General features: G+C 41.8%; 1 protein-coding gene across 2 annotated transcripts; it reads right to left on the reverse strand.

Annotated features, from left to right (window-relative positions):
- Positions 1-4,051: 4,051 nt before the first annotated feature.
- Positions 4,052-21,364, reverse strand: MYLIP (myosin regulatory light chain interacting protein). Of its 2 annotated transcripts, none has more exons than XM_054191226.1 (7): positions 21,112-21,364; positions 19,774-19,964; positions 9,254-9,439; positions 8,292-8,489; positions 7,783-7,947; positions 5,819-6,239; positions 4,052-5,444 (listed from the first exon to the last, which is right to left on the reverse strand). In XM_054191226.1, the coding sequence occupies exons 1-7, from the start codon at positions 21,196-21,198 to the stop codon at positions 5,355-5,357; spliced, it is 1,338 nt and encodes a 445-aa protein (XP_054047201.1). In that variant the 5' UTR covers positions 21,199-21,364; the 3' UTR covers positions 4,052-5,354. The 2 variants fall into 2 exon arrangements, with proteins under 2 accessions (XP_054047201.1, XP_054047202.1); XM_054191227.1 differs by lacking the exon at positions 21,112-21,364 and adding an exon at positions 20,354-20,729.
- Positions 21,365-22,890: the final 1,526 nt, after the last annotated feature.

Consider the following 22,890-nt stretch of genomic DNA (forward strand, 5'->3'; position numbering starts at 1 on the left):
CATGCTCCAGTGGGACTTTCCCCAGGGAGTTACCAGCCCAGCAGTGGCTCGCCTGCTCAGGCATGCCCCATCTCCTGCCCAGCCCCGTCCTGCCTCTCCTGGACCACTTTCCACCCAGCCACTCTTGCCAAAGGCCAGCAGCACTCCCTGCCAGGCCGCCTGACCCGGGGTCAGACACAGTCCTGAACACTGCACCACGAGCCCCCCGGGAACTCCCTTCTATCCGCCTCTCTTCTGGCAGTCTGCCCCAGTTTCAGAGTTGGTTTTTTTTTTCCCCCCCCTCCACAATTTTACTGCGATTTCTGACTTTTAAACCCGTTTGTCAGTTGCTATGTTCTGTTTTGGCAGGCTCCTGCTGGCTGAATCCATGGGCACAAAGGTGAATGAAGCACTTACCTGGCGCCACAGCATCCCCCTGCTGAAAACAGGGCAGGGACGGGAATTCAAGACGGGTATTTGACCAGGTATTACTGAAGCTAAGAGCTGTCAATTTACATTTTAACACTCCACAGAAAGTTTGTTGTTTAAAACCATGTATGGGAAATCTGAGCTGTAATTCCTCCCCCCCCCCCCGCCCCCTGTCTTTGATCAACATGCCAGCGGGCTGCTGTGAAGCAAAACAGTGTAGGCTGGCGGAGGAGAATTTTCCCCCAAGGGCATTCCTTCAGGAATGCAACAGTGCTGATTTAGCAAGGAAATAAATCTTGAAATACACGAATGCTGCTGTGTACACGCTTTTATGGCACTTAGGGAAGGAATCAAAATAATTTAAAAATACAGAAGCCTTCATTCTACAGTTCTTTAGTACCTTGAAATGAGCAACTACATGCTGGAGGAAAGACCTGTTACAGTTGTCACTTGGCGCATCTCAACATCCCGCTTTTGTCGTCCCTCGCAGGTTGAGCTCTCTGTAACAGAGATCTTGATGCGACAAAGGGAGGATGAAAGCCAGGCAGATACCAGCGGATGGCTGGGGGTTCCCACTTAGTATCACAGGTGTAGTTATTGCTAAATCCCTGCCTTGTTTATTAACAATATTTAAATGTAACAGCTTTTTAGTAAGAGTATCACTCCTACCGTTCTACTGGCAACCCTCTCCACACAGCTGCTTTTGAAGGCTGTTCTACCACAGAATCATAGAATCTTCATGGTTGGAAAGAACCTTTGAGATCATCGAGTCCAACCATACACACACCAAAAAACCCCCTACAATCTCTGCCCTTCAGAGCATGCCCTGAAGTGCCACATCTAGACGTTTCTTAAATACCTCTAGGGATGGTGACTCAACCACCTCCCTGGGCAGGCTGTTCCAGTGCCTGACCACTCTTTCAGTAAAGTCATTCTTCCTAATATCTAATCTAAACCTCCCCTGCCGCAGCTTCAGACCATTCCCTCTGGTCCTGTCATTATTCACCTGGGAGAAGAGGCCAACACCCACCTCTCTACAACCTCCTTTCAGGTAGCTGTCGAGGACAATGAGGTCTCCCCTCAGCCTCTTCTTCTCCAAGCTAAACATGCCCAGCTCCCTCAGCCTCTCCTCACATGACCTGGTCTCCAGACCCCTCACCAGCTCGGTAGCTCTCCTCTGGACACGCTCCAGCACTTCAACATCCCTCTTGTACAGAGGGGCCCAGAACTGAACCCAGTACTCGAGGTGAGGCCTCACCAGTGCCATCAGGAGGTCCAAGGAACTACAGAGCTCCTGCTCTTGAATGTACCCAGCAAGTCATACTGTCTCTCAAAGTGAGTTTTTCCCATTCAGGTACTTGTAGCCGAAACTTGAGACTATTTGCCTTTTAAAATGGCATTGCACACACCCGCTGGGATTACAGCTGCTGCATTGCAACTTTCAAGATCACTTAGAAGTGAATTTTCTCAGTTTTCTTGCCGAGTTGCACTAGCTTTGGGTAGCAAATATCAGTATAGGAGCGGGCTTCCTTCCGAGTGCCTGGTACACACAGATAGACTAAAATAAGGTGTGAGAGGCACCAAATGAAGCTTTGTGATCAATCCTCCCACTCCTGAGGAAGAGCGTACAGGACACAAACTCCAGTTGTTCCCACAAACCATTCTGTTGGGTTTTTTTTGAGGTTTTGTTTTTTCCCCACTGCCACCCATTACAACATTTAAAGAGTCTCAGGAGAAAGAACAGCACTTTGGCAAACAAGAGCCGACTGTCTGCAGTACAGCCATGGGGAATGTGGAGTCGAGGGTTTCCCATTGTTTCTTTTAGACTCTTGGCAGCTCACGTGGATTGGACGCAGTACTTCTGCTAAGGATTAATGCACTGGAACCGCAAACATTGAGCAATGAGTACCACGGCAGTTTTGGGTGGTTAAGCCAAACTTCTCTAGCATAGCGAAGTCCCTTCCAGACAATGCTGCTGAAGAAAGCTGTCCGTGTACACGTCAAAGCTATTCTCATGCTGTTTTCCATCCCATTAGATATTATTTATAAACCGAGTGAGGCTTTTAGTGATTTGCAACATTCAGAAGATACCTGGTGCTCCGCTCTCAGAGCGGGTAACAGCATTCCATTAGACCCACAGCAGTTGTGGAGTGTGCTGATATACTGATCTCGCCCCCTCCAACTGGGAAAAGCCATTAGCCTCTGCCAGCGCTCCAGGCTCTCCTTTGCCAACACGAAACTAGACTCCCAGCAGCCTCGGATACAACCGGTACTTGCCAGACTCTTGTCTGAACTTGTACCTCGGTGCTTCTGCCCAACCCTCTGCAGAGCTTTTCAGGACTAGGCAGAAGGTGTTTACAGAAGTCACAGGCTTTGCCTGAATACACCATATAACCCGTCAAACCCCACCTTGATTAGAGTTCTAACTACTGGAATTATTTTTATTAGGGATGTCTAATTACACAGCCAATTTAATTACAAGGACCTGGAGTTAATGCTTGCCTATTTTAACAGCTTGATCATGTTGAATGCTTTCAGTCACGTGCCTGTATTACATCTATTTATATTAATTTACAGCCCATTTCAGCCAGCTGCCATAGGATGATGGATTAGATGTTACTAATGTAATTCTGTTAGCACAGAACAAGCTAATCTTGGGAAAGGAGGAGGGTTTGCTTTAGCACTGTTGTGCACTGGAACACTAGCGTACCTGTTCCTTCCTGTAAATGGCATATAGGGACAACATAACTTCCCTTCAGAACTTTCATCTTTGAAAGTGAATTCAGTAGCACCCACTTGTTGAGAGATGAAATTTTCATCATTTAAACGGGTAAGTTATCTTGTGCACAGCACACTTGATGTTAACAGCTCTTGTATTCAGAATTCATTGCCTAGTTGCCAGCCACCTTCCCCCTCCCCTGATCAGCAGGGTTTCAGAGTTTGCCTAGAACAATTTTAGATCCAGAGCCTCAAGCTTCAGTCCCTGATGAACTGCCTTGACAATAGGACATGCTACTCTGCAACAATCTGTTTTACATGGCAATAAATTCATTTTAAAAGGTCACAGTTAAGTGACTTCAGTTCACACTCACCAGAATAGAGCTCCATGGATTCTGGAGAGCTTTGATCTGATCCCAGCACTGTCTTACAACCTTCAGCTTACTGGTGGGGGGGGAAGACCATGCTGGAAACACTCAAGCCCCATCTCTTCAAGAACGTGAAAGTAGAGTTGTAAGTTAGTAAATGTGAATAGCTTCAGTCAAAAAAGACACCAACACACCTGTAATTACTATCTTTCATAGACAGGACTGCTGAAACTCCAACTCTGCCCTCTCAAGCTCCATTTTTTTTTCATTTCTCTCCTCTCACTGGAATATACCCCATGTATTTGGGGCAATTTACTGTAGGAAAGTTCTTCACAAATTTAATTCTGAAGGCTGTTTTACAGTTGGAATACATCAGCTGTTTTAAAGTACACTTTTCTCCCCTCAACAGTAGCATGCACCTGAAGAAACTTCATTCCCTCTTATAACATGACACAACATTCAAGACTGTAAAACTGAAAATGCCTCATACTGCATTTCAGTTCAGTAATGCCTCAGATGAATTTCAGAACAAAGTAAGTCTTACCAATAACACAAAGTAGATTTTTAAAGTCCTTTATTAATCTGAATATAAAAAGACAGAAGTTGCCTATGATATAGGACAAAGCTCTTGCCTTCATGAGGAAACAAAATTTTCTTTACAAAGTGAAAAAATAAATACCCTCTTAGAATAAGGTTTATATGCTAATGTGTCATAAAAAAGTAGAGTTTTAATATTTTGACAAAATGTCTGTGCAAAGAAACAGATGCATAAACACACATTACTGCTACATTAAGGCAATATGAAAAGTATAGTCAGAAAATTTCAGTAAAGTGACAGTGTACTTTTCTAGCTTTAAGCCAGTATTGCACCCAAACATGGTCCCCAGTTCCCTCTGTACCCTGGAGAATACACTAGGAAACCAGAGCCCCAAATGCCCAAGTAGGGGGGTGGAGATTAAAAACATTTTAGCAGGAAATGACCTACCCACTAAAGATGTTAACTGAAGAAAGCATTTAAAATTATACACAACCCTTATTTTAGAAATTAACAGTACATGTTTAGTAGTTTAAAATCAGCCTCCAAAAATAAAGCCAACTTAAAGGGCAGCTGACTGCAGCTCCCAAGACCACCAGCCAAGCTGGATGTGGGAAACCTGGGAGTACCTTGCCCGCTGAGAGCTGTGAATGAAGCCCCATAATGGTGCTTCCACAGGACATCGCCAACCAGAAGACTTTCCTGACCCACCCTCAACAGTTAAGAGATTAACAAACTTGTCCTACCCTTCCAAAGCTATTCTCTCAGAATTGTTTCCCATTTACAAGAATTCTGAATTAAACACAGCTGCTTGATGAAGCCTTGTAACTTTAGTTTAATAACCAATTTTTTTTTTAAAAGAGTTCCCTCCCCTTTAGCGCAGTTTACTAAAAGCAGAAACTATGAGCCATACTAAACTGATATTTGTAAAAAGCTAGTCTTACTATTAAAATAAATGAAGTGACTGTACTAAAAAGGATGTAGAGAATGTAAAACAAGAGCCTGCAATGCTCTCGCTGGGTCTATCAATATGTGTACACCACATGTCTCCAGGGTAACTTAGCTTTTTGGCAACGCCACCATGCTACAAACTTACACATCATTCTCCTTTGAAGTAACATGAATTGATTACACTTCTGCTCTCAAAAGATGTCCCAAACCATTTTGGACATGCTGAACAAAGAATATTTATGTTCAAAAATGCAGTATTTTTGCTTTTGATCACTGATAGGTGCCAGAGTGATTGCCTTCTTCACAATCAATGGTTGCATCTCATATTAGTGCAGTTTAAAAAGTACATGATGGGTTTAAAGTGTATGCGTAGATCATATCACAGTCAGATTGAGAAGACTGGTGTGGGTTGGCAAATACACATGCTGGACATGCTCTACACGGGATCTGCAAACAGGACACGACTGGAAAGAAAAAAACATTAGGAAATTATTTTACTTTGTATTTTGAGAGCCTCTACACTTACTGGAGACTTCCCTCCATGTACACAGTAACAGAGCACTTTTCCATAGTATCTATATTTAAAACAGGGTATCGTGAGAAACATGCAGACAATTCTGACCCTCACCGCAAGTTAAGTTAGCACAGCTAAAACCTATCTATCAAACTCATTATCTAAACGGAATGTTCTTTGGAATTAGTTTACCACAAACACAAATTTAAAAATAAGTTTCACTAGAATATCAACATAAACATATTAATCCACAACTGTTAAGTACACAGAAAACCAAAACTTCCACATATTTGGTAACTCATATCTTAATGGCATTGCAATTACCTGTAATTGGGCAGCACAGGTCTTGCAGCATACTGTGTGGCCACAGGGACAAAAGGTTGAATTTATTTCTTCTTCACAACACACCATACAAAGCATGGACTCCTTTAGCTTCCGCAGCTTCTCTTGCAGAGCTTTTGTTTGTTGGCAGCTAAGACCCTCACAATTGTCACAGTTCATGCTACTTTCCGAAGACTTAAGGGGGGAACTTGGTGGGGTTTGGTCACTTCTTGAAACAAGATCCACAATGCCAGCATTATACAGAGCTCGCCTTGCATGATCATAAACTTCTTTTGATGTTCTTTTGATGTCAAAGACATATTTTTTACCAAGATTAATGTTTTCATTCAGGAATAGAGATGCTAGGTGGCCCTTTAAATCTCGACTATACTGCATCATGACAGCACTGGTGACAGTGTCACACCTATAAAACAACAGGACAAATGCAAATTTGGTTAGTTAATACTAATAAACTTAACCCTACAATAACTTGTTCCCAAAGATGAAGTAACAGCACTGAAATTAAAGCAAAAAAAAGCAGTCTGAGGTAACATTTAAGCACTTCGAGTGTTGTCTGCATGACAACTCTACTTTGAAAAGTGCAAAATGGGAAAGCAACAGTTATTTTACATCTTCAAAAATCTGAGGTGTCTGGTAAAATGGAGTTAACCTATGGAAAGGACTTAAGGCATTATACCAATATAGACAGACAATGCTTGGCAACACCTCTTTACATGGTAATATCCAAACACTGCATCAGAGAATTCCAATCAATAATCTTCAGCATAACACCTCTTTCTTTAGACAGGCTCTCAAAAATTTTTAGCGTAGAGAAATTAAGACATTTATATCTGCCCCTGAGTATTTCAGTTCCCCTAACCATACTTGTCACCAGCCTCCCTTGGGCCTAAGGTCCAAGATCTAAAGCTTGTGGCCAAATGCTATTGCCTAGCTAAAATTCTGCTTAAATTAAAATCAGAAACTACGAAGGACAGCAGAAGTTACAAGCATAGACAAAGATCAAAAAGTTAAGACTGACTATGAGGTTATATAATGCTTTAATTGCCTGTAAATAAGTATGAAGAGTGCAAAACAGCAGTGCAAGGGCATATAATGACAGAGCAGAACAAGACATGCTTAACATCAGGCTCACAAAATAAGCAGTGGTTAGCTGCTGATGAGCTGCAGTGGTTAGAAAGGCAGCTAGTTGATGTTAGTTGCCTGTAACTGTATTAAGATGACCCAATTTGAGAAGCTGGACAGGTCTTTGCCTGGTTTATGCACTTGCCTCTGCTTTAAGTCCAATTCTTCTCTTACAAAGTAATTCAAACTGATATGTGATAGTTAATTTAGAGAAATCACCACTGTCTTTGACAGTTAGTTCTACTGATCAGTGTTGGACCTCATAGTAGCAATGAAAGGGATTTAAAAAAAAATCAGCCATCAACAAGGGAGTACAAGCACCCCAACCTCAAAGAATAAAATGGTAAAGGCAATGGATATCTCCTGACATGAAACAAAATCAGAAGGTGGCATGCAGATAGCTTCTAGCAACTGGAGGAGCCACATAAAGGAGAAACAAAGAGTATGTGTGTCTATGAGCTACACTACAGATTCTGAAAGACAGGATCTTTCTTATCCTTTGCTTTCTCATCCTTCCTTTTACACAGAGACAAAAAATGTATGTACTGTTTATGAAGTATCAAAGAACACAGTTCATTTATATTCTGAAGTACCATTCAGAGTGGTAGACTGAGAAATTTTGCTTACTTGCCTTGTACTCCCACCCCACAAAATGGAAAGCAGTAAAAACCTGTTCAGCTTCTGGACTTAAGAAGAAAGTAGAGGCTGGAAAGACAACAAAATTTTGCAGAGAATTTCTGAAGTGCAGTCAGACTGCTGGTTGCTTAAGCCCTTAAATACTGTGGAGAGGAGCAGCAGCAGTTGACTCTAGTGGCAATACTGACCTGTAAAATGCATGTGTCTCTGTAATTGCTCTGTAGAGTCCACTTGCTGCTCTTGTACTGATCATCTTAAACAAGAGAACTACACTATTACCAGACTCCTTGGTAACAGTCAGATATACATTCTTCCCAGACTGAGTTGCCATCTGAACAACAGGATAAGCAATCCTATAAACGAATATAAGAAAAGAAAGGTTATTTAGCTTTTAAGGATAAGGGCATTTTCCACAAACTACTATGGTGCACTATTATCAAGTGCTACAATGATCTCCAACCGTTGTCTATAATGCTAGATTGAAGATGCCATCTCAAAAATACATATAAAAAGTACATACAAGAGTTATAAGGCCAGATGTCGTCTTGATTATAAAGAGGTAGTGCCCTCAGATCCTACATTCCAATAGCTCCTTTTAGTAATTCATAGAGCAATTTTGTATATTTATGTAAAACCTAGAAGCATTCTCAGTACTTCTGAAAAATGGAAGATGAAAATGGTTCCACAAAACACATACCTGTTGATAGGACTGAGGTCATCTTTACAAATGGATATACCTTCAGGTCCAACACCAATGAGGAGTTTTTGCCCTTCACTATCTCTCACTGAGTGCCACTCTACCCCATAGTTCTCCAATGTGGTAACAATCTGTAGAACCTGGTATTCAGCAGAAGCTTGACTTAGACCTTCTAGCTCCTTATGCTTTGCAATAATGCTGTTGAGAAAAAGATTAAGGATAAGTGAAATAACTCAAGTATGTGCTGTTACTGTCAGCAGCTTGTTTTAACATGGGTTTTTAGATGACCTAGTTAAACAGATTATTAAATGCTCCTGACCTGCTTTATCTAGCTATAGATTTCCAGTAATCATGAACTGGAAAAAAACTGAGAATTGGTGAAACATCCTGATAATGTTCAGGAGACAATACTGTACATTTGCTTTGAAATTAAAAAGTTACATTTAATCAAGGCTTTCCAACTAACAACGCCCTGCAACGTATTTACCTGAAAAACCACTAAGTTCACAACTTAAACATCTACAGAAAGCATGACATACTGAAGGTTTCTTGATATTCAGGAACTGACCTATGAAGGTGTTTCTGGAATCCTGTTTACTTCTCAGTGTAAGGGTACTAAGCCAGATAAATCATTGTTACTTTTTTTCCCCACAAGTCTAGGTTTAAGACATACTTGCAATTTGATTACCCTGCTTCAAGTACTTAAGACACCTATATTTCCCCAAGTACTAGAGTTTAACAGCTTTTGCTTTTCGCAAAAATATACTCATAATTAAGCTTAAAAATTAACTGAAATCAGAACATTGGTTAAACGTTCAGGTTGTACTTTGATCTCCAAAACTATCTAAATTATTATTTTGTTAACAATACAAGACACTATAGCATCAGCTATTAAGGGCACTGCAAAATCTTATGGTTTTGGTCTCCAAAAAGGAGGTTATATATCATTGTGCTCTTTTTACCTCTCCAAAATGGTAGTGGTGAGCTCTTTTGCACACAACTCTTCATAATTGTACTTAGCAGTGTTCTGGTTATAATCTCCAAACTTCATCTGTGCCAGCAATGCACTAAGTTCAATGGCATGCTCTGAAGAACACTGAAGATTACCAGCAAGAAGATCTTCTTTTATATGCAAGAAGAACATATGCCTGCAATGGAATCAGAAATGTTTGCTTACACAAGATGTTTGTAATCAAGGTACATATCAAATAACATCTCAGATATGTTTGGTAACCATTACTTTCATGATGAAGAATTTGCAATAAATGTACCAAGTAAAGAAAGTCTGGCACAATGGAAAGAAAAGGGCCTCTGTCTTATTATTCACTTACTCTTAAAGATGAGGCTACAACTGAAAATAGTATCTAAAAGCACTATTAAAAGAAACAAGCACTTTAATATCATGTTCTTAAGAACTGCTTTAACTCCTAAGGCCACTTCGTAATTTCAATTTAGTGGGTAAAATACTAATCAAATATATATGGATTAGTTTCCTATGCTTATATTTCTTCGGTTGCCATTCACAAATTATTCTCCATTTCAGAAAAACAAATTGTGAAAACCAGCCCAAAACAGCATATATACATCTATCATGCAACAGAAGAAGCCACGCTTTCCCTACACAGCTGAAATGCCTCTGCCACCACAGTCAAAGGGAAGATGGTACTTTTGCCAGTGACACGATTAATAGAATAACTTGAAACATCTGAAAAGCTGTTGTGGAATAAAATACAGAAACATCTACTGCATAAGCATATTTGTCAGACCAACTTTTGCACTTGGGATCGAGGCAGGTTTGACACCTAGCTGGGAAATTCACAAAGCTGCTCTTATCTAATAGGTCAGTTAATCAAATAAAAATTTCCACCAACATTAACAGCAGCCTACTAATTTCCCCTATAGTCTGCCTTTAACTTCTATAAATTCATTCTTATCTCCCCTCAGGGAAGACAATGTAGATTTCTTACCATTTATTTCTAGAACCCAATATATTTATGGAAACCAGATGCAGAAGTATTATGTACCACTGAAAAAAAAAAATATCTTTCAATAAATGAAGCCTAACACCCACAGGGATATGTCTTCGCTTCCACAGTAACAGGACATTTACGTTTTACTTTTCTAAAATTAAGTATAATCTACTTTTTCTTAAAAAGCTATATTGAAGATGCTAGTGAGTGATTGGCTTTCCTTCCAACAGGAATTTTGGACAGTATCTTATGTATATCCTGTTGTAGCACTCTACAATTCCACGTACAACAGGGCAAACAGGACTCCTTCTTCAGCACTATGAGCAATTGCTTAACTTGCAAAATCTGTATACATTCTTAGCTCTATTATGGTAAGTAAATGCTGCACCTAAGAAAACAGTGGTCCAAAAGATGTCCCGCATGCAGAACTTCTGCAATTAGGAAAAAATAGGTATTAAATTAGCCCATAAACTAACTTACAGTGCACTTACTGCAGAAAGTCACAGCTCCAACACCTCCCCCTTTGCAAGCAGTTTGAGGCATGCTAGTTTCACTGCAGTTGTGACAACTGCTTAATTGCATCACTCTGATGTCTAGACACCAATCTACACTTCAGCAGTTCTAGCAGGGGCCGGAAGGTGAGGTGTCTGGTGGAAGCTAATATCCTCACTCTCTGCAGGACACAAGTTTAGGTGGCAAGAGGACTCAAACTTCAGACAGTACAGTTGTCTCCACTGTTAGCAGGTTATGCCTTGTTTAGGCTTTTTTTTTTTTTGGACCAAGTCCCAAACCTCTGCTCCAATCCCCTTCTACCTTGCTAATTCATAACTCCTTAGGCTTAGGCCACAGAAAGGTGTATCTGTGGCATTTAAAATGCACTGGTTGTACATAATCCTTTTGGGGGTCAGGCCACAAATCCAGACAAAGCATTTGATGAATTACTAAAACTATGGCCAAAAAATTGAAATAGTAGTCATTTTCCTAATTCCAATCAATATTTCATAAAATAAATGGCTTCTCATGCACTTTTGATCCTCTGTTAATACTTGAACAGGTTTTCCAGTCATTAGAACTATGTACTAATTACACATACAGTATTTCAAAGAAATATCTGACAATTTTATCCTTATTAGCTGACACGTGTTTACAACTACCACATCTAAATGCTTGTACCTTCAATTTATTTTATGCATACAACAGCATTGACTGCACAGAGAAAAGTCAGTCTTCTCCCCTTGCTGGGGAGACCTTATTGACCTTAAGAGGGGAGCCGAAAAACAAAAGATTGCTCCTACAAATACAGATGCATTACAGAAACAACTGTACTAAAAAGCCAGTAATGGCATAGGTAAAGAAATGAGTCTGAAGTACAATGTGAAGTGACATCACATCAGCTAATGTGCAGTAACCTCCTGACACTGGCTCATATCACATAAGGGAAAAGATCTCACAGACTCAGCTACTTTGCATTTTTTTGATAAAGAGGACAAAGGTATGGCACATATATGGGACAGTTACTGCGAAGTAACTAAAGCTATGCAAGTTCATGTCCTGGCTTACACTATGGTAAGCTATTTTGTTGAGTCAGAGAAAACAGACAAACAGGAGGGACTTGGGTCTTTTCAGTCTGGAAGAAAGACAACTGAGGGGGAGTCTTATCAATGCTTATAAATACTTAAAGGCTGGGTGTCAGAAGGATGGGACCAGGCTCTTTTCAGGGGTGCCCAGTGACAAGGGGTAAACAGGCACAAACTTGAACATAAGATGTTTCATCTCAACATGAAGAGGAACTTCTTTACTTTGAGGGTGGCAGAGCACTGCAACAGGCTGTGCAAAGAAGTAGTGGAGTCTCCATCTCTGGAGACATTCAAAACTCACCTAGATGCTTCCCTGTCCAGTCTGCTCTAGATGAACCTGCTTTGGTGGGGGGTGGAGGGGTGCTGAACTAGATGATCTCCAGAGGTCCCTTCCAACCCCTATCATTCTGTGACATCTTACAAAGTCATTGGTCTGCACCTAAAAATGCCATTGATGGCCTAAGCCCACAGGGCCTGCCAGTGAAATTAGTTTTTGAATGACAGTGAATGACTTCATAGTGGGTACAACAGCTGCTCTGAACCGAAGTTCAAGTAGTAAATTCACTTTTTTTTAAATTTGAGTATTTAAGTGTGTTTGACGAAGGAAAAGCATGTAGAAATTGAAAGACAGTGAGGGCTGCAACCACTTTATGCATCTGAAGAAGTGATTCTGATTAGTGCAGATTTGCATTAGTCCATCCAGCCTAACACGGCACTTCTCCAAAGTTATATATTAATATACCTACTGCAAAATCATCCTCCTTCAAGGTTCAAAACATGATACCAGCCAGAATCTGATTATAAAAGCAGATTTTTTTTTTTTTTACACAAAAATAAAAAAAATATCTTTTGATCCTGAAACAGAAAGGCGAAAGAACATGCTTTTATTGCTGAATACAGACAAGCAAAACTAAAGCACTGGGAACCTTGAGGCAGTTTCTTATCTAATTCTGCTAAGTCTAAAGGACTACAGATCGTCTATAGAAAACCTGGTCATATTACAGATTCTATTAGTTATCAGAAAGTACTTCTGGCAGTTTTTGTAAATTAGATTGTGACCTAATCACTTAATAGTACTCAATCCACTGTCCCTTCTCTCTCTAGGGAACTCTGGATACAAAAAAACCCCAACTGTTAAAGCTTTTTCCACCTCTAAAGATACTCAGGTTGTACAACAAAACAGTACTGAGTTTTTCAAGGACTTATTTCAGTGTTAGTATTTTATACTTAATGGAATTTTTCCTAGCAAGTTTTAAAACATTAAGTTGTTTTAAAAATGAAAACTGAATGTTTATAACTGAAGTCCTCTAAAGGTTGCATTTCCAACATTACTGGTAGAATGTCTTTATCTGACTACCATAAGAAACTAATCATTTTTGTTTCTGCATCCTTCACCACTTCAGTTATACATTATACATTAATATTACCTGTTCTAATTTGACAAGTAACTCAAGTCAGACAAACGGTAGCACATTCTGCAGCTTTCACTACTCTAGCCAAATTTTCATTTCATCTTTAAATCTTCGTAGAAAACAATCCTTCACAACTCAGAACCTTACCAACCAATGTGGTTCCTAGTCATCTTAACACCTGCTGAACATGTTGAGACATTGAACAACTAATGGCAGCTTTAAGAACAAATAGAAGTTTTCATTGCACTTGTAGCCTGAGGTCTACAGCATTAATACAAGAGACAGTCTATATAACCTAAACCAGCATGAATCCCACCCCAACCCCGCCCCCATGCTAACTAGATATTCCTGTATATTCAATCATAGAACATTTCCTTTCAGTTTGGTAGTTCAAAACAGTACATAGTAATACTCATTAGAGGACAAAGCATCATGTTTGCCAAGGCTATACTTCATTAGTCATTGCCCAGGCAGAGTTTCTTCCTTTCCAAAGGAAGAAAAAAAAAAAAGAGTTTTAGAATTAGAACATGATCACATGCTTTCCTCAAGCACTAGTTACACTGGTGACTTCACATTCATTTGGTATCCTTACTTTTGGCGCAGTGCTCTTCACACAATTTAAGTTCTATGTGCATATTAAAGCACTCAGTAAAATCAAACGTACAGTGTGATTAATGTTTTTCAGTTGCACATAAATAATTTGATACAAACGCTGTAGAAAGGGGAGGTTGCAAGGAGATTTCAGCAGATGGCCCATTTTTCAAAAAACTACAGCTACCAAAGTCACAAACCTAGATATCACATCAATTGCTTTTTGCCTCCCTGTGAAGCAATTTATGCAGGCTGATTATACTGAACGCCACTACCAGAAACGGATGTCAATACTTCACTACAATGAAATTTCTACAGGAGGCAAATCACCTAGTTAGTGTTCATACAACTGAGCTGGCAATAACAACCCCACAAAATAAAGTGTTATGCAAAGTGTAGAGTAGATGTAATACAAGATTAATTTCTCTTTCTTAACTCACAGAAGACAATTACATGTATTACATTTTCTGCACCAAAAACTTTGTTTCTACTACTTTTTTTATTAATCAAGGAAAGGATAACAGGGCAAATAGAAATCTAAAGACTATATTAAAAATTTTAAGCTCTAAACTTAGCTGTCAGTGGAAGAAGTGACAAACCACAATCTTTTACCAATAAGAGTATCTGTATACAACTAATGTTTTCTAAACTAGAAATGTAGCCAGAAGAACCCATTCTCTTGCCAAACTACTGGCAAGAATCTTAGCATGTATCCCAAGGAACTGTCTGTTCTCTTTGGGTTATGACACTCCTTACCACAGGGTAAGGCTCTTTCCAACTGTGAAGTAAATTTACAACTCTATGTAGTCTAAAGGAATCAAAATTAAAAAGTATACTTCCCCCCTAAAAATATATTGATAGACATCTCTATAATGGAATTCTGTTTTTAAAAGCACATATAAGGCCACTCCATATGAAAAAGCAACACCATGCAGTTACAATTATGTTCCTCAGTATCTTTGTTCTTATTTGCTCTCAGCAGAGTGGGTGGAAGGTTACTAACTGCGATTCAACTCCAATTTAGACAAGCAGATCCATTAAACTCACCCTGGTGTCTGTTACAGCAGACTGTTTTATTGCATCGTAGCAAATACCATTAATTACACTGCTGCACTGGCTAGCCAATGCTACAGAAGAATAGACTGTTTTTCTGATTTTCTACCTACTACATGTATCTAACTGCTCAAAATTTTTTACAAGCCTGTTTTTAATTTGTACTAGTTCATCAATACAACTGGATAACACTGCAAAAGCAATGTACTTTGAAAATATAATTCAAATACTGGTAAATATTGCACAAAACTTTCAACAGCCTCCAAAACAATAATTACCTACCTCAAGGCTGGCAAAACACACCTCTTTTGAATGCTTCATGAGATCTTGGGGCTTGTTAGAATCTGACATGTTATTTTAAGTTGTCATGGCTTACATATAAATATTTGATTTTCAGTCATATTGTATAAGATAAATAACTTTGCCCATTTTGAAGTACATCTAGGTAAATCTTACACTGCTCAAAAAATGATTCACTTCAAAATTATTTCTACTTTTGAGCAATCACTGCAATGTTGACTTTATCACGCCAGACTTAAAACCATTGTCCTCTTGGACGAGCGTTCGGCAGAATTTGCTTCTTGTGCCGCTCGGCAAACACTCTCATTGTTAAGGTGGATTCAAGTTTCAAGACTTCTCTGCTACACGTTTCACAAAGAAAGCTTTTTTAGCCGGAGCAGGAGAACTTTCTGCCCCGAGACAGAGGCTCAGGCCAATCAGGAGTTGTGCTCTCCGGGCCGCTGGGCCGTGCCCCGGCGCCGCAGCCGCCGATTCGCTCTGAGTCGAGGTTACTCCCAGTCAACGACCTGGAGTTACTCGGCGGTGCTTCCCCAGCGCCAGGGCCGCACCCGCCGCCGCCAGCAGCCCGGCTCCTCCCGCCCGGGAGGGGGGATCCCTGCCAGCCCCTCTGCTCCCCGAGTCAAAAAGTCCCCGGAAAAGTCCGATTAGTGAACTAGAATAATTTCTGCGAGTCTCAGCTCCTCGCTGGAATTCAATGCTTCATGAAATTCGACACAAAACACACTCGTAAATCATTCTCACAACCCCCCCTACTTTTTACTTTTTCTACTAACTTATCAAGAAATACGGAAAACAGTGAAAACGAACATGACATACACCGGAGTTTACGACCTAGATCTTGGACCATCACGTGTATCTTTAAGCAAAAAGATAGCAGTCCTTTTCAAGCAAATGTGATCTTCCATTCAGAAAAATATATAGTTATCCAAACTCCTCTAAACAAGCACACTGTTCTCATTTCAGACTTGTTTTTAAGACTCCAGTTGACAGCAGCAGATTAAATCTGAATAGCGTTCTTGCACTGAAGCACTTTCATTCCACTGAAAACAATTCTAAACTGCAAAATCCTGTGGTGAAATTCAGTACGGGACAGTCAAATAAAAAATTAGAAATTGAGATCTAAAGAACAATAGAAATAAACGACTTTTAACCCTGTAAAAGGAAACACAGTGTAGTAAGAAGGGTTTTTTCCATGCAATTCTCCCATTCACAAAAGCGCTTCGTGAAGGTGGTTGGTTGCCCTAGCGGTTAAAGGTACAATTACAGCCTGCTCTGCCTTTGCACTCAGCAGTGAGAAGGCTCCCTTGCATGAGAAGATTAAAATGCATGAGGTTGCGATCTTCCACTGGATTGCACGCTGATTAAAGGTAACAGAAGCAGAGGTTGATGTTCAGTTGCCAGATCAGCTTTTCACACAGCGTGTAGAAACCTGAACATTAAATTGCTACAAACATACACCTGAGTTTTTAATTTAAGTGCAAGACAAGGAAATCTGATGCAGTACAACTGGGGTTGACAAAGCTTCCAAAGTATGTAGAAAAAAAACCTGGTAACAACTCAGTCACAACATTTGCTATTATCATCACGATGAAGGATATCAACAAAATTTAGAATTACTTGCAGCTTCCTAGATTTCAAAAGCAGTCTTAACATGCATCTAATTTATACGTAACAACAGCATTCAAGGCAGCAAGTAAGAGACTAGGAGACTTCCTCAGCATTCTTCACACCAGGGACCAGAAGGCAACAGCTCTGCCAGAAAGTTGTGGACATAACTGCTACAGGAAACCAAGTATACCTGTCACTATTTCTTTGTCAACAAGCACACTGACTTCACAAGTAAAGATAAGAAAAAAAAGGTGTCAGCTGTAACTGTACAGCTAATCCTTGCAATTCTATTCTAGGCAATACCTATTGATTTAAAGTTAGGTGACAGGTTTAACAAGTTTTTTGTCTTCTCCTCGATACCACACATGCTTACATGCAAACTAAATATGAATCCAGTTATGTGCATATATAAATCCTCGAGCAAACCCAAGTAGAAAAAAAGAAAATCACTAAAACTCAGTGCCAACACTACAGAAATATACATTAACCACAGGCACTATGGAATTCTAGGTCTGCTACACATAGACTTCTGGGCATACACAACTAAAAGGCGGCTATTGCAAACTATTTTACAACTTGTATTTGTTTTTAGCAAAAACACTAAAAATACTCAGGATGAACAGCTTAGCTGAATCACAGATTAACAGAACAATAAGGGTTGAAAAGGACCTCTGTAGACCATCTAGTCCAACCCCCCTGCCAGAGCAGAGTTACCTAGAGCAGGTTGCACAGGAACACGTCCAGGCGAGTTTTTGAAAGTCTCCACAACCTCTCTGGGCAGCCTGTTCCAGTGCTCTGCCACCCTCAAAGTAAAGAAGTTCCTCCTCATATTTAGATGGAGCTTCCTATGTTCAAGTTTGTGCCCGTTACCCCTTGTCCTGTCACTGGGCACCACTGAAAAGAGCCCGTCCCCATCCTCCTGACACCCACCCTTTAAGTATTTGTAAGTGTTGATAACATTCCCCCTCAGTCTTCTTTCTTCCAAACTGAAAAAAGACTGAAGTCCCTCAGCCTTTCTTCATGAGAGATATTCTACTCCCCTAATCATCTTCATAGCTCTTTGCTGCAACCTCTCCAGCTGTTCCCTGTCCTTCTTGAACTGGGGAGCCCAGAACTGGACACAGTACTCCCAGCCTCAGTAGCATTCATGTTTGCAAGGCAGAGTGACATTAAATACTAGTTCCAATGCCTGTTGCTCGCCGAAATTAGAAATAGTTATTTCCAGAGCAGAATTTTAATATATCTCTTCTGATGACTCAGCCTCAATTGATTTTACAATTAACTGTTTGTTAAAAATAATAGTTTTCGAACAGTCTTAATTCATATATAAGACAGCTTGCCCCACCTACAATCTTTTAAAGTCATCTTTATAGTGGAAAAGTACTTGCTACTTCAATGCACATATACATGCTCTGTTACATCCTAGCTACACAACCTGTCTTTTAGGCCCCTGGGGCATGTTTCACTAGTTCAAGCTCTCTATTAACTTGCACAACCTGCCAAGTCTTGCATCGACAGTGTGGGAGGCATGAACACAGGTGTCTGCAAAAACCTTGTGAAGTTGAACAAACATTCATCAAGGATAGCAGAAAAATGCCAATCATATCAACTTTAGGTTTCCTCAGATTTACCCCAATTTGGTCTGTGTGTGGAGACACATCCAGCATGCTCAGGATAATCTCTTCTGCCTCATCAAGTAGCAAACTGTGTTACTCCTTTTGTTCTACATAAAAATCCTTCGTTATTTGGTTTTATACATATTCTCATTGATAATATTTAAATAAGACAACAAGTTTATTTAAAGAAAATACCCCAAAAGAACACAAAAATATGCCATGGATAGCGGAATTTATTTTTTCCAAAGTAAGGTGCATCAAAACTGGAGTTTGGTTAGAACATTTGGCCTAACTAAAGCTATTATACAGGACAACTATGGTCTAACTCCACAGCATTCTGAAAATTTCAACCAGATTGATGAGCTGAAACTACTGCTAGCTGAAAGCCTCTCCTCTGCACATTAGTTAAAAAACCCAGACAATATATGCATGCTCCTAGCTCAAGACCGTTTTTTCCTATGAAACAAACACCAAACCATGCTGTCAGCCTCTGACCAAAATCTTTAGACAAATATTCTATGCAGAACAACCATGTTGTATCCATGGTCTTAATTCTGAAAGTACCAAGTTAAGGTGAGTAGTGAAACATATTTTCGCATCATCATGTAGACACTTGTTTTCAATTTGCCCCATTTGTATTTACTGTACTGTCTAAAGCTAACAGGAAAAAATAGTTGAAAGGTCAGCATTAAATATATGTGCTCAGCTTTCTTTAAATATAACTCAGTTGCAACTCGTGGTAATCGAACTCAAGGAGCAAAAGCAAATGTTCACTACTAATCTTAGAAGACTAATTCTTAGGATTGGATAACAGTATAACAATTTAGTTAAGAGGACTGGCCACAGAAGAAGCAAAACAGCTGTTTCTTTTGTAGCCTCAAAGGGCCTGTAGCAATTTGAAAGTTACTGTAACATAACACCAGACAAAAAGGAATTCAGCAAGTTTTTTTGCACTGTGGGAGGAATTGTTTCCTGTCTTTCAGTACCAGTGGTTTAGAATGACCTAGAGTAACACCAATGAACAGGGGTTACTATCGGACATGCAAATACCATATAAATAATTTGCTACTGGTAACTTAGTTTCTTCCACTTCCAGCACTAAGTGCTCATGGAATTACCTACACTCAATACTTACTGTTAGCTACACAGTACTTACAATACTACTAGTTTTATACCCCCCCGGCCCCAAAAGGAGTAACACATTTAAATAACACGAGGTTTTCAAAACTACACAGAAAAGTCAAGCTAAGGTTACCACAAGATGGAAGAAATAAGGTCAGCATGTAATCACTTTTGTGAGTTCAGAAATTGAAAACAAAATAAATTAGCTCTACTTACAACCATCTTTACCTTACCTTGTCTGTTCTTGTAAGATAAGATGTGGCTCTACAAAAAACTTGACTCTTAATTTCAATCGATAAGGGGCTAAACCATCCATCTGCTGGGAGATCCTGTTCCTCAAATTCAGCCACAGATTCTCCCCTTTGCTGCCAGTGAACTGCAGTCCAAAATAATCAACTTCTATAATTCCCAACCTCCTGCAAACCTGAAAGAAAAAGGTTCTTTAAAATGAGCCTACAAGATAACAATCGAGCCCACAACATAACAATGAAAAATATCACCTGACTCAAGTAGTTTCAGACTGCTTGCTTAAAACGCAAAAAATAAATCCTGCTATAAGCACCTTTATACAAAAAATTCACTTAATTACTTGGATTTTAAGTTGTGTACAAAAGACCACGTAGACAAAGGCTATGAATAAGCCGGGTATTTCTCGAATAGCTGAAAAACACACGGACTTCTACGGTCAAATTCCTCCCCCTCCTCGCACTTAAGAGGGTCAGTGGATTTCCAAAAGAGGAGAGTTATCTGTTATTCAACATCACAGCCAACAGCACTTTCTAAGCAAAAACGAGAAAAAAAAGTACAACCCACAAGTTGTATTTAGAAGCCACCAACAGACTGGGCTGCAACGTTTGGGTCTCTCCAGCATCCTCACGGCAGCCGCCACAACCGCAACGACACCGAGGCAGTGGCGACAGAACGGCGAAAGCACCTGGACGGACAGCTTCAACCAGCACGGCCCCAGAAGGCCAGGGGGATCATCTCGGCATCGCCCGGGCGGTTTGAAGCCCGGCCAGCCGCGTCCCATCCGTGGCCCCCAACCTAGGGACAAGCTGCAGCGGCGAGGCCGAGGCCTTCCCCCGGCTCCCCCGCCTGCCCTCAAACCACGCGCAGTAAAAGAGAAAAGGGACGGAGAGCCCGGAGGCGGGGGACGCAGCAACCTCTGCATCCAACAAGAGAGGGGGGGGGAACCAACCCATAAAACCCCAGAAGGAACGCGGGGAGACTGCGGCGTCTCCCCGCCCCCCCGCCATCCTTCCCCGCCGCCGCGGACGCCCCCGCGCAGGTTTGCGCCGCCACCGCCGCCCTCAAGGGCCGGAGCGCGCGCCGCGGGGGCGCCGCGAGCCGCCCAGGCCTTGCTGCTCGCGCAACCCCCCCTCCCCCCTGCCCCCCCCAAAAGCCCCTCGCCAAGGCAGGGGGTGACCCGCGCCCGCCGGCTCTCGTGCGCGCCTGTCAGGCACCAACGGTCTTGCGCTGCCCAGCGGTCCCCGTTCCCCACCACAGCGAGCTCTGGCGCCCCTGGAAGGCGGCGGGGGCCGAAGGGCGGCGGCAGCAGGGCGGCCCCTCACCTGGTTGAGGCAGTCCTCGCCGTTGGCTTTCGCCTCTACCTCCACCTCCATCACCACCGCGTCCGGCCTGGTCACATAGCACAGCATGGCTGGGGCCAGCCAGCGCCGCCGCCGCCGCCACGGACACCCGCAGCGGCTGCTTCTGCTGCTGCCGCCGCCGCCACGGAATGGCAGCTATCGCTACAGGCTGAGGTACGCTTGTCCCCGGCCGCCCACGCCCGGACACCGGCAAAGACCAACCAACGCTCCCCTACTGATCGGGCTCCGCCGGCTCCGCTCCCTCTATATATACCCTCCGCCTCTCCCTCCCCCCCCCTCCGAGCGGCACCTGCGGACCAATCGCCGGGCGCCGCTCCTCGCTGCGGGCAGCCGCCGCCACCAATCAGCGCCTCCGTCCCCGGCAGGGCGTTTGTTGTGGTCGCTCTTTGGCGCCCCCTGCCGGCGCGCGGGGCCGCCGGCGGGACAGCCCCCTCCTCCCCGCCCGGCCCCGCCCGGCGCGGACAGGCGCCGCCGCAGGCGATGCTCGCCGCGGCTTGGTCGCCCGAAAGGGAGCTCTCGCCCTTCGGCACCCGGTGTCTCCGCATTGCCTTCATCCGCCGCCGCCTGCAACAGCCTAGAACTTCTTACCCGGAAATTATGTCCGGTTAAATCGCAGCAAAGTGAGTTCTTCTAAGTGGAAGAGTATACGAAAGTGGAGACCGAACACACTTGGGAGGGACTCTTTACAAAATTAATTTGGCCATGACCAAATATTTTCATGGCTCATCTCTAGGCTTTGCAAACATTCCTTTGAGGGGAAAATAACACCTGGATTAATGCTCTCTTTCCCATATTCCCTCTCTCCAACTTTGTGTTATGCAGTCTGGAAAGCACTGAAAACATGGAAATTTTGAGAAGGACCGGTCAAGTGATATTGCAGCTGCCACCGACTGTTGTGCAAATGGATGACGGAGCTTTTGCACTCATTGAACTCTGTAGGTGCGAAGCCTGTAGGGGATTCCTGGCCAGCGGAGGAACACCTGCATCGGGCGAGCCCTTAGAAGTATTTGTTTGACAAACATACACAAGGTACATAGAGTAAAGTAGTTTATGGCTGCTTTAACAATGTAAATTGAAACGGCAGAGAGGACTAAGTACAAAAAGCACGCTGTGTAGGTTCCCCAAAATAAATGCAGATCAAAGAAGTACTGAGCAGTGCAGTGGTGAGGAACAAGTAGGCTGTCAGAGGAAGAACTAAGAGAAGAAATGGAGATCTGAAAATGCAGTGAAGGGTATTAGGAAGAAGAACGAGCCACAGTGTGAAGGCAAGGTCACCACAGGGCTGAATATTAGCTTGTTCCCTTGTGTATGGGTCACTTGATTCTGTCTGATAATTTCTGCTGTGCTTGCCAATTTGTCTTAAAGAAACTCTCAGAACAGATGCTCATTCTGCTGGGAACTCTGCAAACACAGTACATGGCTGATATCCTCATAAGTGTAGACAGAGCTGTATCCATTTTGTTCATGTGAACTCTGTAACTAGAAGGCTGCCCAATTCTGAACATGGCAGAACAGTAGGAGGCAAGTAAGGGTCAGAACATTAGATGTCAAACCTGTATGGTGCTGCATTTCACCTGTACACTTACTAGCTTAGATTTTTCATGCCCCAGTCTACAGTGTTTAAGCCAAAGAGCTTAGAGTCTTAAAAGAGCAGACTCATAGAGTGAAGCATAGAAAAACAGAAATAACATGAAAGAAAGATGAACAAAATTGAAAAACTATGTTAACTCTATGATTTTA

Source organism: Rissa tridactyla, chromosome 2 (genome assembly GCF_028500815.1).
Source record: "Rissa tridactyla isolate bRisTri1 chromosome 2, bRisTri1.patW.cur.20221130, whole genome shotgun sequence".
Taxonomy (NCBI): domain Eukaryota; kingdom Metazoa; phylum Chordata; class Aves; order Charadriiformes; family Laridae; genus Rissa; species Rissa tridactyla.

Bases quoted from the DNA above. Each gene is read 5' to 3' on its own strand.
- MYLIP (XM_054191226.1), bottom strand. From the start codon at position 21,198: ATGCTGTGCTATGTGACCAGGCCGGACGCGGTGGTGATGGAGGTGGAG. The intron at 19,965-21,111 runs GTGAGGGGCCGC...TTTTTCTTTCAG, and splicing joins GCGAGGACTGCCTCAACCAG to GTTTGCAGGAGGTTGGGAAT. The intron at 5,445-5,818 runs GTAATTGCAATG...TTTTCTTTCCAG, and splicing joins CCTGTGCTGCCCAATTACAG to TCGTGTCCTGTTTGCAGATC.